Source organism: Lissotriton vulgaris, chromosome 7, assembly GCF_964263255.1.
Source record: "Lissotriton vulgaris chromosome 7, aLisVul1.2, whole genome shotgun sequence".
NCBI classification, from domain to species: Eukaryota; Metazoa; Chordata; class Amphibia; order Caudata; family Salamandridae; genus Lissotriton; species Lissotriton vulgaris.
The window spans coordinates 1,477,605,703-1,477,623,021 of NC_141695.1; the positions used below are offsets into that span (position 1 = coordinate 1,477,605,703).

At 43.5% G+C, this 17,319-nt stretch overlaps 1 protein-coding gene across 1 annotated transcript in view; it reads left to right on the top strand.

Annotated features, from left to right (window-relative positions):
• GGT7 (gamma-glutamyltransferase 7) overlaps positions 1–17,319 on the top strand; it is a 377,510-nt gene that overhangs the window by 334,203 nt on the left and 25,988 nt on the right. Inside the window, exon 14 of the mRNA XM_086932278.1 lies at positions 5,966–6,065. Within this exon, the coding sequence (XP_086788404.1) occupies positions 5,966–6,065 (100 nt within the window). The remainder of the gene's footprint in view (positions 1–5,965; positions 6,066–17,319) is intronic.

Sequence of the window (17,319 nt, forward strand, 5' to 3'; positions counted from 1 at the left end):
GACCCGAAGTCAAGAGGATAGTGTGTGTTACCACTTTTTGTTCGGCAGCCAACGCACATAAAAAGCTCATTTTATCTAACTGGCATTTATTGAAAAATCTGCATGAGGATTTCGCAGCTCCACCACTTTTTGCGTATAAAAAGGACAAAAGTGTGGCAAACTACGTAGTCAGGGCAGCGTTACCAATGATAAGGGCTCCCACACTACAAAGTATCTTTGGATTACCTGCACCAAAAGGGCACCATAAGTGCGGAACTTGCACTTGTTGTAGTGAGACCATTGAAGACACTGTTTTTACATTCGAGAACACCCACTGGAAACACGAGACCTTTACAAATTGTAAATCTAAAAACGTGGTTTATGCAATCATTTGCCCTTGCCCTTCAGTGTACATTGGAAAAACATCACAGGAAATACGAGTCAGGGTTACGCAACACAAATCGCGCATCCGCAGAGGGGTAGAGAATGCCCCCTTAGTGAATCATTGGACTAGGTGCAAACATACGATTACGGAGCTACGTTGGACTGTCCTATCCAAGATCGAAAATGACCCCAGGGGAGGGGACATTGACGCAAGATTATCACAACGTGAAGCAATGCTTATCATGAAGTTTAACACTGCCACACGAGGACTTAACGAAATTTCTGAAATTTATAAGCCGAATGCTTAAACCAGCTGCCTCTTTTGACTCCCGTTCGACAGCGCTCTGTCATTAGACTACAAGTCCCAGAATTCCCGGGCCTCTCTCCTTCCTATACACCAACCAGGAAGCACTGAGGCCACACCCCCATTCGAGGACTCCAGACGGTGGATTCGCATACGCCGGTGAGGGAGAACGACTACTGCCCTGCTCCCGCCTCGGTAAGTCAACCCGTTTGATGTAGAACTAAAGCGCCCACGCTTTACCGCCTCGCCACTAACACACGATTTCGCATCCGCCCTTCAGATTAGGAGCAGCCGCCAAAGAAAGTTACTGAGCAGCGTGACTGAAACCGCCCGCTCGCAGGTAAGGTGACGCGCCCCGCTAGCGGTATGAATGTTGTTTGACAGCGTTATACCTCACTGAATTGTTGTCGCGTGTATTTCACTTTCTCACACAGCTGCTGTTAACAAACCTGTTGGGAAATACGATAGTGATCAGAAATTTTCAAGTTATCAGCCGAACCCATGGATTGAGGTAGGGAGCGCCAGCTGGATTTTGGTAGTTGAGCCCTTGTCTCATTCAATTGATAGTCGCTCTATGACACTTTGCTAAAGCTAGTTATCTTTAACATTTCAGAACCAAACCCGGTCCTGAGGAGAACCCCACCTATTCTTAGGGGTTTGAAACGCGTCGACCAGCTTTTCTGTCCCGCATCTGGCTACTATTATCAAGTCGGAATAGAGTTTTCATATAGCTGTTTTCATGAGGGACCTCATGACAATTATAATGACATTGTGAAATATGAAAATAATCATTTTCTATTGATTTTTTTGTCAGTTGCCTGGACATAGTGTTCTTTTGTATTATTGTTTGCTTTGTATTGTCTGTGTATGAATGTATGGCCAAGTGTGTTTGAAATGTTGCATTTATATGTTTGTATATATTGTATATAAAACGTTTTTCATTGTCTATTATGTATTTTCCATGCACAACGAATAATGTGTGAAATTAAGAAAACAAGACCGTTTGCAAAAAATTAAATTGCTCGGTTCAACAAGTTAACCGGTTGTTGTGTGATTTAATCAAAACAACCCTTAGTGAAACCAGTTCATTGAATTATTATAACCCCAGTTTTGGCTCTTGTGTTGGTTATTATTAACAAAATGGATGCCACATCTAAAATGGCTTCAGCTTATGCTAATGGCAATTTCTGCGATTTCCACATTAAAAGGCTGATGATCTGAGTTCACAACCATCAAGTTTTGACAGATGTGTAATATAGCTTCCAATCTGAGAATGCTTAACCTTTATCATCTTATAACAATATATACTAAGGCTAAGGCGGGCTCTTGTCACCAGGGGATCATGTATTTGAGGTCTGCTTTTGACATGGTAATTTGGGACAAGCACTTGAACATTATGTTGGGCATGGGAATAGTCTGTTGCCACCTTCTTGTGTTATCTACACATGGTCGTGACAGCGTCTGTCTGCTATGGATCAAAGGGAGAGTGCTTCAGAGTTCGCCCTAAAAAGGGGGGTCAGACGGGTTGCATATTAGCTGCCTTCTTATTCATCTTGTTTTAATCATTTGGACCGTGACAGGTCCAAGCCAGGGCGAGATTTTCGCTAAGCTGGCATATGGGCAGTGCCTGTTTTGCTGTTTGCCAACAATGCTGTGCTGATCTCCAGTACTGCCTTGAGCCTACGACGACTCTTGGACAGTTTTGTGAATTTCATGGACAGCCTCGACCTTAACACCAATTTTACCAAATCTAACATGGTAATCAGCTCTAAAAATACCAAGAGCAGATCCCATCGTATCCAGGGCAATATGCTGAGGAAGGCGACAACATTTCCATACCTTGGGATTCTCTTTGTCTCCTTGGTCAACTGGTCTCCTTTGGTTAATGGTAGAAGTCAGGCCTTTGCCAGAAGTATTGCCTCAGATTTTTTATTTGGCTCAAGGTTAGGGCACAGATGTGTTGACCTGTTGCTTAAACTCTATTAGGCCACGTGCCTCGTCTTTGCCTCTTATGGCAGTGCGGTTTGGGGTACACAAATGTAACTCTTTTGCAAGCAGTTGAGAACAGCTTTCTTAAGTGACTGCTTTTTTTGCCCCATAGTGTCTACTTATAATGTTCACAAAGAGTTAGCAACTGGTTACTTCTCTGATTCAACTCTGACCCTTCATTTTGTGGTTATCTGTTTGGCAAGATTGAGCTCTCTCTGAACAGATCAATTATTAAAGATAAATCTGGATCACACCCTTAAAATTCTGTTGTTCAAATAAGTCAAGGATTGTTTCTATTTATTAGACCGACCTGATCTTTTCATAAGCCTGGAGCTATTGATAAGGGGGATGTAGTCTGGGCCCAAAAAATCTTTTTTTGCTATTAAGGATGGAGGAAAGGGAATGCAGTGCCCTATCAATGTCTTCTGTTAGCTCCTACATCGTAGTGAAAACTACACTTTCTATAGAATCTTATTTAAGATATGGGATGCCAGTGCTCATTATTTTTTATTGCCCCGTTTTAGGTTCAATTTAATACACCATCTGTTACGAGTTCCTAAGCCTTGGGTCAGTGATGCAGATGGTATTCCTTGTCTATGTGATTGTATGCCTTTGTACTCTAGTTTGCGCAAAAGGTTTTTAAAGCCTATTCTTGTTAGAATTTTAGTCAAAGCAGGCCCACTTTATTAAATTTACAGATGTCAGAATGAGGAATACTAGGATTATAGATTGATTTTATGAATTATTGTATTTTTTGTATCCATTATGTGGTGTGTGCTGCTGAGGATATCTCCTTTACTATGGTATATATATATGTGATTTATCTATAATGTTTTAATATGTTTACCAATGATGCTGTATTTTTATCGTCTTTTACGGTTTCATTTAAATCAAATAAAGAATTATGATAAAGATTGGAATCATTCATGCAAGAAAGGATGATATCGCCTACCCAAGGGGCGATGGGTGGGGCACCTTGTAGTTGCACAGTTCGACAATGACGCAGCCTTGTATTCCCACCATACCTGGGCCTCCGTATCCTACATGCACTTGTATGGAACAGGCAGTGGAGAGAAGGTGTCTGAGTCATCCTGCAGTCGCTCTTTCCCCAAGGCATATCCCAGGGTGCTTCCTCAGGTTTTCAGTGGCCTGTTGCAGTGTTTGGAAGATGCGCTGTTTACCTTAGAATATAATCCTCAGCCTGGCAGGATATAGCATAACATACAGGATATTAGTGTTCTGCAACTTTTGCTTCACCGGTGGAAACTTGAGGTGCCCCTCCTGCACTCTGCTCTGTTGTTCTAGGCTTCCTTTTCCGTCGGTGTGGACGGTCTGGGTGTCATCGAGCGAGTCTCAAAGTGCAGTTTGGCCTGTTTTTTTGTCTGATTTCCCCAACTCATTCGTACACCGTTAGTAAGGTCAGCGAGGACTACCCCAGCACTCCTTTGCATCTAGTGCCAGTCTCCCAAGATGCGCAGGTTAGAGAGTGTGTGTGGCCCTCACAATATAAGTCTCTCCCACTTCTGACCCTCCGAGAAGCATTGGCAACAGTTTAGCAGCAGCAGTTCCTAAAAAGGATGGGTCGACTCGGCAGGAAGACACCAGGGTGGTGTACAATCCTTCCAGGTCCTGGCTCATCCACTGTGCAGTTCATGCAGTGCGGAGTAGTCCCAGGGGAGCAGCAGAAGACTCATCTCCTACACTCTCACCCCAGTAGCGGGGCTCCACAGCTCACTCAGCAAGCCAGTGTTACTCTGATCTGAAGGCACTCTGGTTTTGGTGTGGCCCCCTACTTAACGAAGAGTATAGGGCATCTGGTTTCCAGCTAAATATAGGCCTCGTATGAAAGCCATGACCTACCTCACCAGGATTCTGCAATTTTTCTTGAGTGGCTGTGCCCCGCAGGCGCCGTGTCATCCACCCTCTCGCTGGACCTCAGGTGGGCTACTCCAGTGTATTTTCCCTGGGCCTTCCAATCTCCACCTGCAAGTTGCACAGGGTGCCTCAAGCACAGAGGCTCTTCCCTTCTCTCCATGTAGACTGGGCAGCGCATGCTTCAGGCAGAAGTCTGATCCAGTGGGCTCTGATCTTGTCATCTGCAAGTGGTGTGACCCAGTCCACAGACCCTCATCGCCACCATGACAGCAGTGCCATCCCAAGCGGTAGTCAGGATCCTACACTGTAGCTGCCTACATCACACCCTGAAGCACCAATGTAGTCTATACTTACTCGGTTTCTGCCCCTCACAATAGCGATGCACCCGCAGTCTCCCAGCCGCGGATCATGTTGGATTGCAGCCTCTGACTGCCAGAGCCCCACAGGAGTGCAGCCGCCTTGTGTGTCGTCTCTCTAGTGCCCCTAATTATCAGCATCTGCAAACCAACCAGCTGTTGAACAAGATTAACATCTAATCAGGTAATCTGTATTTTCTGTTTGCTAATTGAAAAAATAGGCAATTTGTGGACGTGGTTGATACAGTTTAATGTAACCATGATTACCTTTGTTTTTCAACTAAATTTGGAATATTAAGGAGTTGGTTATACAAATGAAGATCAAAATATTCTTAATAGTGTGACTTAGATGATAGATTTTAAGTGATTACTGAAACCCCTAACTATCCTCAATTAAGATCATTTTAAAAGTCCGCAAACTGATATAGGGATTCTTAGGAAGGTTCTAAAGATAGGAGTGACAGGGAATTGATATGTGGCAAATAATTAACTAGCTGAATCAAGGTTCCCATGCTCTCTCAAACTCTAAAGCAGCCAGATAAGCAAATGCGACATGGCAATGTGAGAGGTATCACTCTTTTAGGCAAGAATCTACAGATGATGAAGGTGACAGAAATCCATGTGTAGGACATTAGTTTCATGTTTTAGTGTAATGGATATTAGTAAAACTGAGGAGACAGTGACCTACGGAAGTGAATTTACATAGAGACTGGTTACATCAAGCAAATGGCTAGTGCACTATCACCAAATCTAGCTTGACCAAAAGTGAAAGCTTGTTAAATGTATTTGTGCTTGAAGTTGTAGATGGGGAAGTTGCAGATAACCACAGGTAGGATTAACTCTGATGGTAAAACAGTTTCTGACACAGAGTAGACACCCTTCTTCATCACTCATTTGTTGAAACTCTGGTGGAGTAAGTGGTCCATTTGATGCCTTGCCCGCCCTACTGAAACAGTGTGTTGTATAGGAACTTTTGCCTCTCGCCTTTGGCCTCAGCTGCTTTTCATCTATACCACTGTGCACTTCACCTTTTAGTAGTGATTCATTGTAAGACATTTAATTTCTTTTTCTTATTTAGGTTCTAATGAATGTTTTAGCGTTCAATAAGAATCTTAGCGACAGTCTATCCGTGGGCCGTCTTCACCCTCAACTTCAGTCCAACATCTTACAAGTTGACAGTGAGTATACATATTTGTTCATGATCATTTGAATTTTACTTTATAGTGTTAATGCAAAACTTCTGAAATGGGCTGAAACTGTAAAAAAACAGTGCAGGTTTGTTTGTTAATTTTTTAATGCTAAACAGCCGTGACCATGTCAATTTACTACAACGGAAGTAATCTATCAGCATGTCTCACCTGCACTACCACAAAAAGAGCATTAGTATTATCTAATTTAGCCTCTGGGTGCCAGTAGGGGATCCACTGCACTTTCTGCACAGTGTTCTTCATTTTAGAACACTTTATGGGCACATCACATTTTTCCACTGTAAACTGAACCTTTTTTTGGTATGTGCCTAGCTCAGGGTTTTGGGCCCTAGCTCACCCATCATCTAGGGAAACCTAGCAAACCTGTAATTTTCTTTTTATTGTGCACCCTGCAGAATTCAGGGTGTGCTGACTTGTGTGGCTCTCACCAGGTTGTGTTACCCAGAATCCTTTGCAAACCTCCAGATTTGTCTAAAGAAACATATTTTCCTCACATTTCAGTGATGGAAAGTTCTGGAATCTGCGTGGAGCCACAAATGTACATCCACCCCCCATTCCCCCAAGTCTCTTGATAAAAATGGAACCTCGCGTGTGTGCCTGCGACCGGAAACGGCCCAAAACGTATTATGGAGACATCAAAAGTATCTAGCACAAGACGACCTGGTTTTGCAAGTGGGTCTCCAGCATCGTTGGTCCAGGACACGGAAGCCCTCTAGGGAAACCTTCCAAACCTAGACATTTCTGAAAACCTGGGTGGGGGGAGGTGTAAAAAAAGCACATTTTCCTCACATTTCTGTCTGGGATCACCACACCGGCACAAATTTCTTACCACCTAGTGTTCACAAGCCTGGCAAGGCTTTACCCTGGGCACTGTTTCAGGTTTCCTGTCAGCTATTTCAGCTTTCTTGCAGTTGCTCCATCAACCCTCTCTGTTAAAGTCACTAGAGGGGCCTCAATCTGGTCCTCCTGTTTCGCATGTGTTCTCCTTTTGAGCCCCTACACAGCTGTTCTCTGCAGCTCTTGCCTCTGTGTTTCTAGTGGCCATTACATCAGCCAGGATGGTCTGTCAGTTCACCCTTTGTACACCAGCTTTTTCCATGACAAACTGGTCCTTCGGATGCAGGTCTCCTTTCTACCAAAGGTTGTCAAGCTGTTTCATGTCGGACAGAGTATCACTGTGCCTACAGTATACTCTCCACCTCATCCTTCCAAAGAAGAAGAGAGACTCAGTTATTTGGACCCGAAGAGGGCCCAATTGTTCTACTTTGATCACACCAAAGCCTATGAGGTCAACTATCACCTCTTCATCGGGTTTCCTGGAGCAAAAAAAGTGCAAGGCTGTGCAGCCGTGGACAATCTCTTGATAGATTGTACTCTGCATTGAAATCTGCTATGCATTAGCTAAGAGCTAAAAACAACAGTTGATGGACAGAATGCAGACCAATGTCATACATTCACCCCAGTACAGAGATCTGGACCTATTTCCATCGTTTTTTTGCTCACCATGCCATTCCTGTTTGAACCCAGCCATATGCAAATCAGTCTTGACCCTGTGCCTCATGGGAACAGTCCAGCCCGAACTGCCAAGCCAGGTCCTCCCTGGAGTGGAAACAAGCATCCTAGGACCGTTTTTGGGGTTTCACCCCTCTTCAGCCAGGACAGCATGATTCCAGTGGCATGGAGAGCATGGGACCCACGTCTGGGTATACCCGTCCCACTCGGGGTAACAAATGCAAAAACAACAGTTGATGGACAGAATACAGAACAGTGTCGTACATTCACCCCAGTACAGAGATCTGGGCCTAAATCCATCGTTTTTTTGCTCACCATGCCATTCCAGTTTGAACCCAGCCATATGCAAATTATTCTTGACCCTGTGCCTCATGGGAACAGTCCAGCACGAACTGCCAAGCCAGGTCCTCCCTGGAGTGAAAACAAGCCTCCTAGGACCGGTTTAGGGGTTTCACGCCACTACAGCCAGAATAGCTTGATGCTTGTTTCCGGTCCAGGGAGGACCTGGCTTGGCAGTTCCGACTGGACTGCTCCCATGAGGCACCGGGTCAAGACTGATTTGCAAATGGCCAGGTCTAAACTGGGGGGGCATGGTGAGCAAAAGAATGATGGATTTAACCCAGATCTCCTGACTGGGGGTGAATGTTTTGATTTGTTCTGCATTCAGTCCATCGATTGTGTGTCTCATGCATTAGCTAAGAAGCAGCCTCTTGAAGTCTTGCGGCCTAGGCAGCTACTACATTGTCAGCATGTGGGGTACCTGTCCTGGACATCTGCCAAGCTGCTCCGTGGGCATCATTCCACACATTTACAAAGCACTACTGCTTGGACAGTCAGGTTCGTTGAGATGGGCACTTTGGCCACTTTGTCCTCCAGGGCCTTTGGGTTTAAGTCAATTCACAGACCCTCCTCTGGGGAGGTGCTGCTTGGGTATCTATCCTAAGGTGAGGAATCCACAGGTCTCTACCAAAAGAACAAGTTACATACCTTTAATAATGCCTTTTCTGGCAGAGACTTTATTTAACCGCAGGTTCCTCACCGACCCGACCCTCGTCCCAACTCTGCAAACTAGTTTTCAGCCTAATATAATAATAATAATCCACATTTGTAAAGCGCGAACCATCACCCGTTAGGGTCTCTTGGCGCTGGGGGCTGTCGGGAAGATTAAGCAAGCTATTGCCCAGAGTCACATGGTGCTGGGCTAATCTGCCGCCGGCACCGGGGATCGAACCGTGATCCCCAGATTCCGGAGTCAGTCACCCTGGCCGCGGCGCCACACCTCTCCCTAAAGATCCCATTAGATGCTGCACACTGGTCAAAACATTGTTTTTTACATGGCTCTGCATTTTTGACATGTAAATGGTCACAAAATAATCTGATGTCAACACATCAAGGTGACGCTTATATGTGCACCGTTACATTCCTTCCAAAAAGGACCCGATCAAACCGCCTATCGGCATGCGAAGGTCCAGATTTTATAAATCCATTCTGAAGTCTCAGGAATATTCTTAGGTGAGGAAACTGCAGTTATATTGAGTCTCTACCACAAAGTGTTATTAAATGTAAGTAATGTGTTCTGCAGACATTTTCATTTGAGCGCTAAAATAATACAATTGTTAAATTCTCATCTTGCATTGAACTACCTTTCCTTAACACCATCGCTGCTAGAGATATTTTCCTCCGGTGCTGAGTTGTTGGAAATCCCATTGTTCATGACGAGCTCAGCTCGTCATCAGCACAGCTCCACTGTGCCTCATGACGAGCTCAGCTCGTCATCAGCTTCGAAGGGGCTAAAGACTTTAATTAATAAAATAAGCCATTTCCTTAAATATTCTTGTGGTGTGTCTTAGTGATGTCAAAATTGCTACCAAACCTTTTTAACACACACAAAAATAACTAATAAATAATGCCCCAACCCACCTGCAATAAACAGCTCCAGTGTAAGGGTAATACCACCCATGGTATTCTTCCACGAACTGTCAATGGCTGAATATCAAGATCTTGTGAAAGCTAGAAGACCAGTCGGCTGCCCTAATAACTCCCCCACAATTCTTCAAGAACATCCTTGTATCTGTCAAAAAACTGATCAGCAAATCCTTAGCAACAGCTTTCCCAGAAGACTTAAAAACGGTATATATATATGTGCCCACTACTAAAGAAAAACAATGTGGACCCCCAAGAGCCCAGCAATTGCATACTAATAGCAAATTAGCTATTCCATGGCAAATTTATAGAAAGAGCACTTTTCACCTAGGTTTGAAAATTTATTGATGATAGCTCCTTTCTCTCTGACTTTAAAATAAACTATTTCTGCCCTGGAAGAGGAGCTGAATCAACACTAATTGCTATTCAGAACGACCTTAAAAATGGAGTAGACCAAAAAACAGCCAAAACTAAGGTCAGTTTTTTTTCAAAAGGTAGGAGGCAACCTATACATTTTAAGTGGTTAGGTGTGAAGCTTGTGTGTTGCAGTATCGAATGAGTGTGTATGTTGCACCCTAGTATTGCGAAGAGTCATTCCTAAGGGATTAAAGAGAAGTTTAGGGGGGGCGTGTGTTGCAGTATAGGGTGAGGGTATGCGTTACACCCTTGTGACGATGCGAGTGTCCTTCCTATGGGGTTTAGGATTAACTGTGTGTAGTAGGGGCAGTATAGGGTGAGTGTGTGTGTTGAACCCTAGTGATTCTACGAGTGTCCTTCCTAGGGGGTTAAGGATTACCTCTTTAGATTATATATGAGTCAAATGTTTATAGGACTGATTGATCATTTACTTCAAGTTTTTGTCCTTTTGTAATTGATGATTTATTAGGTTGAATAATTAGGAGACTGATTAATTGTTTATTTCCATTGTACTTCTGTCGGTATTTTCTATTTTTTCTCTAAGGGGAGGAGATGTGTTATAACCTGTGGTTGTTGCTATGCATTTTCTCCATGGTCCCCAGTTCCCTGCTGCTCAGCCATTGTGGTGTAATGGAATGTTGATGAGTGCCTGGTTGGTATGAATGTTGGAGAGAGTGGAGAGAGTGGGCTTAGCAGCAAGGATGCTGCTCCTGGTGGAACTATTTAGACTTAACTTGTAACTTAAGTGATTCTCCTACAGTATATCTACATCTTATAATCTACATGACTTGGCTATGTGACATCTTTCATTACAACAGGTAGCAATGTTTTAAAACGTATCAATTCCCTCGTCCCTTCCTGTCTGTTTAATGGGTGTAAATGCTAGTGGCGTACCTGACAATAAATAAGCCTGTTGTTCTCTAGGATTTTAAAGTCCATTTCGCACTGAGTGAATGATTTGAACTCCTGGCCCTGGATTGGGTCTGTGAGCATGGCAAGGTCACCTTTACGCCATGCCTCAAAATTGGTCGCATTCATAGTGGTAGCGAAGTCTGGGTTATGCAAAAGTGTGTAAAGGGGAAGCGGTATGTCGTTATGGAAGTGTGATTAGCCAATTCATACACATCACCATCAGAGGTTTTCGTAACATCTTAAACATACACTACTTTCAGTCCTACGTTTTTAGGTAACCACAGCACACCCCACAGGGACTGCCCCAGCAAGTGTATTTTAATGATGTCTTAGTGTTTCTTCGTCTCCCTGAGAGACCAGGCAAACTCTATGTGAAGGTGGGCTTCGAGATAGTAAGAGGGTAGATCAGATTCACAGTTGGTAAAAGGGTTAATACTTGAGTGGGTAAATACAATTCACAGTTGGTCAGTTTACTCTATAGTATATTGGTCAACTGATAACCTCTGATGACTTCAAATTTGATCTGAAAGTAATTCCTAGGGACATGCAACAAGCATGTTTGTGGCTCCATAGTAAGTATTTTGTGTGTGAGTCACTGCCACAGTACGTCTGGTAGACCAAGACCTCCACTCTCCGGTTAACTCAGCAAAACCTTTTTGGCCATCCTCGGTTTGCCTTTCTACCATATGAATCTATCACAAGTTGTCTGAATTTGTTGTAGGTCTTGTTTTGGTATAAGAGCCTGTTTGGCCTGAAAAAAAGAATAGCAAGCATGGGCGTTAATTTTTAGTGTTCACCATACCCATGCAAAAACTGAATATAGGTGTAGTAAATTATATGAACTACACTTAGATGTAAAGTACGAATTTATTGAAATACTCGACCAGACAAGGAAGACGAGCCTCCGGGAGCCGACATCTACAATCAACTGCTCTCCGGTGCCATTTACCCATTCAACGGTAAGCTCTATTGTTACATATCCACAGTTCCACACTTTTTTCGTGGAGCACCACAAGCACGAGAATCCCCATGAGGAAAGAGTAGAACACTACACATGTCCTCCTTTACAAACAAATTAAGCATTAATTACAAACATAGTCATTTAAAACAACTGGACGTCTGATGCTCATTTTCCCACAGGTGTTGGTGTCTTTATCCAGAGAAACATCATGCGAGCAATCAGAAAAATCATGCAAAACAGCCGACTTATTGACATTAGAATTGAATACAAACGGAGCTTTACATAAAGCGACTATCTTGAGATTCCAACACTTTCCATCCTCCAGAATAACAGCATTTTTCCTTAATTTGGAAAGTGTTGGGGTTCAAAAAATGGACTTACATTTTTTGGTACAAAACCTGGTTTCTAGACTCTGACCCACTGGCCAATAGAAATTTTAACACTATGCGTGTTATGCTTCGTGTCATAGAACTTTTTGTACCTGTCATGTTTAAGAAGAAGATTGTTCTTAACATCAGAAGAAGACCAATTCACTTCTCCCCAACTTTTTTTTTTAAGTTCAAGAAATTTTTATTTGATATCAAAAAGAGAAAAGCAAGGTGTCAATACAAAGTACTATGGAAATATAAAACATTGAGAATTATAATAAATAAAACAAGCATAAAGTTGTAAATAGTGTCAGAGGGAAAATCCGGGCAGTGGAATGAAAAAAAGAAAAGGCATATAAACATTAATCATAAAAGTAAGAAAATACCTGAAAGAAATAGAAAAATGATACAATGAGGAAAAGAGAAATGGAATGCAGTGAGCATTTAAGGAGGTTTAAGGGCCTCTTGTTGCGAGGGCAGTGGATGAAACAAACGATTAGCACATGTATCCAGGTAAAGCGTGATAGGGAGCCATAAGTCCAAACGCTTTGCGGCCATGTGAGCCGGAAAAACAAAAGCAGTGTCAAGTCTGTGGTTATGGCAGACATTAAACCACCACGCCTTAAAGGAGACATTGGTGAAGTCCTTCCAGTTTACCGTTATCTGCTGAAATGCAGCGGCCAGTAGCAAGTCAATAATCTGAGGCTTTAAATCAACATTGTCCCAACAGGGGGAAAGGCTACCTAAGAAAATGTTGATGTGAGAGAAAGGGATACTTGTGTGAAAAATCAAGTTAATTTGAGCCCAGACCTGCAACCAAAAAGCATGAACAGATGTACATAAGAACAACATATGAAACAAAGTTGCTTGTGGGGAAGAACAAGACCAGCATGTATGAGAGGTGTTGGGGAAGCGCTTATGGAGGTCAAAAGGTGTATAGAGAAGTCTGTTATAAATAAAAAACAGGAACTGTGTTAAGGTTGCCGCTCTTGAAGATTTACGTATCTTGATCCAAATTTTATCCCATAATGAGATTGGCCAGGACGTGGAGAGGTCATGTTCCCAACATTCCTCTACTTTGGATTTGGGCCTAGGAGAGTCAGTAGTGTGAAGGTATTTATAAATGGAGGAGGCCTTTGGAACCTTGCGCAAAAATGAGTGAAGTGAGGAGGCGGGAGTGGGAGAGGCAGGGGATGGATGTAGCTGAGAAAGTTGATTGTAAGTTGTTAGTGCAGCCTCCCTAAGTAAATGATAGTTACGAGTGAAGGATGTAGGTAAGTGTTGTACATTGCTTTTCCCTATCAGCCCTCTCCCTGCTTGCCCTGGCCCCAACCTTCTAGACTGCTTACATGGTTCTCTCTGTCTCACCTTCTGCCATTCCATTCTGTGGCAGTTACTCCCTGGCCAGATGAGGATACGGTCCTGTTACTTTTCTGTCTGCTGTATTAAACTACTTGTCTGCCACCTTGCCGGATTTGGAGTCTTCCTTTCGTTTACAACATTTTGGCGACTTCTGGACGGGAGCATCTGGCCAAATGCTGTTACAGCCTAAGAAAAGACAAGCAAAACAGTGATCCGTTCCTCGACGAACCCACGAGTGTCAGCGCTTTGAATCCTCGACGACTTCTTCTCCTGCAACTGTCGGATGTCGAGATTTTCCGGATTTTACTTCCTGTTTCAGCGTTTTTGCCTCCGTGGTTGCTACCGACAACGTCACCTGACAACCAAGCCTGAGGTGCGTAGCAACCGAGTCTAACGTCGCATTTGTATCTTGCGTAGCCATAGCAACTGCCTCGCTAATTTCTGCTACCGCGAGCGGTGTCTCGTGCCTGGACTACGCATTACCGCATCGCGTACCTGCTAGATTACTGAACTTCCGGACGCTACGCGTTGTCTACGTAAGGTCATTAACGTGACCTTCGTGACGACATACGCTGGCGGCCATCTTTGTTTACTTCTGCAGTCCGATGCGAACAGTGCATCAGTCCGATGCGAGCAGTTCTTCACTGAAGGATTACGCGATCATATTTAAGGTCGTTGGCACGCAACAGTTTTACTACTCAAGTAAGCACGTTATTTAATATCATTTATTCATTACTTTTAACGCTTGAAAGTGTAGCGCTGAGCCTATTTGGTGGACAAAGTCTTCAGTTCTAAAAAACGGATTCTTGTACATGAACTGTACTTACTCTGAGACATTGCTATTACATGTACTTTTTATACTGAACTCTCAGTACCCCGTGGTCAATATTCATATTGGTTTAGGTGCAGGACTATAATGGCGCAATCTATAAATATTGCTCTTCCTCCTCAATTCCTGAGTGAACCTGGCAATCCTTCCACACCTTGGGAGGACTGGGTCATTATGTTTAATGACTACATTGAAGCCTTGGATGGGGAGGGTTTCTCTGCCAAACGAAAGAAAGCCATTTTGATGACCACATTAGGCAAAGAAGGACAAAGACTTTTTAAATATTTACCTCAGGTTCTCTCTGCCACGTCACAACCTTTGGACGAATTTGAAGAAGCTATTGCCAGACTGGAGAACAGATTTGGAAGGGAAGAAAACCTAATTCTTCAACGGTATAGGTTTTACAAGAACAAACAACTTGAGGGCGAAAGTATCGATGATTTTGTTGCTCGCCTTCGTGAGTTGTCAGTCAAATGCAACTTTGGCCAAATGGCTGACGAGCATATTAGAGACCAATTGGTTGTACAAGTCAACAATAGAAAAATCCAGGAGCGCTTGTGGGCCGCTAAGAACCCCACTCTCAAAGTAGCAATCGAACTTGCTAAAGTGGTTGAGGAGAGCGAAAAATGTATTAAGGAGTTATCAAAATGTGGTTCTGACACCAAAGTTGCTGAAGTATCTCATAAATTGGTGAATAGCGATATCAGTGATGACGAAGCTGCTGCTGTTGCGATTGTTAGAAAGAAAGGTTATGTGTTACAAAAGAAAAATATGTCTCAACAGTCGTTCAGCAGACCACAGTCACAGCCTGGTAGCAAGTTTGTATCCAAAATGTGCTCTAGATGTGGGAGTTATTCTCATTCTTCCGATGCAAAGTTTTGTTTCGCTAATAACAAAGAATGTTTAAAATGTGGTAAAATAGGCCATTTCGCAAAGGTATGTAAGAATAGAACCAATCAGAGGGTTACTGTAGTATGTGACTACAATGAGTTGAAGCGTGATGTCAACAAAATATTGATTTTGTATGATTCGGTGTGTGCATGTGATGAGAAGAGAGAGCGTATTATTAAAGCAAAGTTTTTGATTGATGGGAAAAAGGTTGACTTGATGGTTGACACTGGGTCCAAATGGACTATCATTCCCTCGTCTATGTTGCATGAGGTTTGGGGTAACAAGGATTTGGAAGAGTGTGATATCTTTCCATCCGGATACCAGGGTGAAAAAATCAACCTCCTTGGTTACTTCAATGCGATGATTGTTTTCAAGAACAGGTCAACCCGGGGCAAGATTTATGTGTCTGTGGATGGTCCCGCAATACTGGGTCGTTCTCATCAGTACGATCTACACATTATTGTTAATCCCAGAGCTGATGAACCCGTTCTTGTTGTGGATGATTGTTACATTGATGACATACTTGCCAGTCATAGTCAGGTTTTTCGTGAGGAACTGGGTGAGCTACAAGGGTACACACACAGGATACTGTTAAAGGAGGGCAGTATTCCTGTACAGCACAAAGCGCGGCGTGTTCCTTTTGCCTTGCGGGCTGAGGTTAAGGCTGTTCTAGATGAGATGTTACAGGGAGGTATCATCGAACCGATTGAAGCCTCCCCATGGGTTTCTCCCGTAGTTATCTCGCAGAAACCTGACAACAAGATTCGTTTCTGTGTTGACCTACGCTCTTTGAATGTGTGGTGGCCGATGTATTCCCTTTACCCAATATAGGCGAATTAGTTTCCACCCTTAAGGGAGCTAGGTTTTTCAGCAAGCTAGACCTTAAGCACGCCTATCACCAGATTCGTCTGGATGATAGCTCCAAACATCTTACAGCTTTTATCACGGGCGAGGGAACTTTCCAGTTTACCCGCTTACCTTTTGGTCTAATCTCCGCTGCCAGTGTTTTCCAGCGCATGGTTTCTGAAGTGTTCAAGGGGCTAGATAAAATTATTTTCTTCCAAGATGACATTCTCATCTTTGGCAATACATTGGAGGAGCACAATGATGTTTTACGCAGTGCTTTAGGTAGAATTGTAGATGCTGGTCTCACGTTGCGCCGAGAGAAATGTGCGTTTTTGGTTGAGGAGGTTGAATATTTGGGTTTCTGTCTCTCTGCTGAGGGTGTAAGACCTAAGAAAAATCTTTTAGAAGCAATTGAGCTGGCACCTCCTCCTGTAGATAAAGAACAACTCAGGTCCTTCATGGGGCTAATTGAGTTCTATTCCAAGTTTGTCAAAGATTTTTCCTCGAAGACTGCTCCCTTAAGAATTTTATTAAAGAAAGGAGTCAAGTTCTCTTGGACGAGTGAGCAAGAGTCTTGCTTTAACTGCATCAAATCTGAACTTAAGTCCTCAGGTGTTCTCACTCCTTTTGATATTAGACGTCCTTCTATTCTGATGGTTGACGCAAGTGGTGTTGGTCTTGGAGCTGTTCTTCTTCAGAAACATGAGTGTGGCGAAAAAACTATCGCTTTTGCCTCGAGGCCTCTGTCGTCCTCTGAGGTCAACTATTCTGTTATCGAGCGAGAAGCTCTTGCGGCTGCGTGGGGGGTTAACTACTTTAGAACATATCTGTGGGGTTCTCGGTTTGTTCTTCGCACGGACCACAAACCCCTGGTAAATGTTTTGGCACCCGGTGGTACAGGCAAGGGCTCCCCTAGATTGGCCAGGTTGGCTTCTCGCCTTCAGGATTACCAGTTTGAGGTCGGATTTGTTCACGGTTGGAGGAATGTGCAAGCCGACTGTTTGTCGCGCCTCCCGGTTTCTTCCCCTGAACCCGGGGGTTCCTTGAGTGAACAGTGTGATGACAAAGCTGTTGCCTCCTTACATGATGTCGTGTCTTTGTGTGAGAGTTCCTTTTCAGCTGAGGAGTGGTCCAAGGGCATGGATGAAGATCATGTTTTGAAAGCTGTAGTTAATCTTGTTCTCAAGGGGGCAAGAAGAGAAA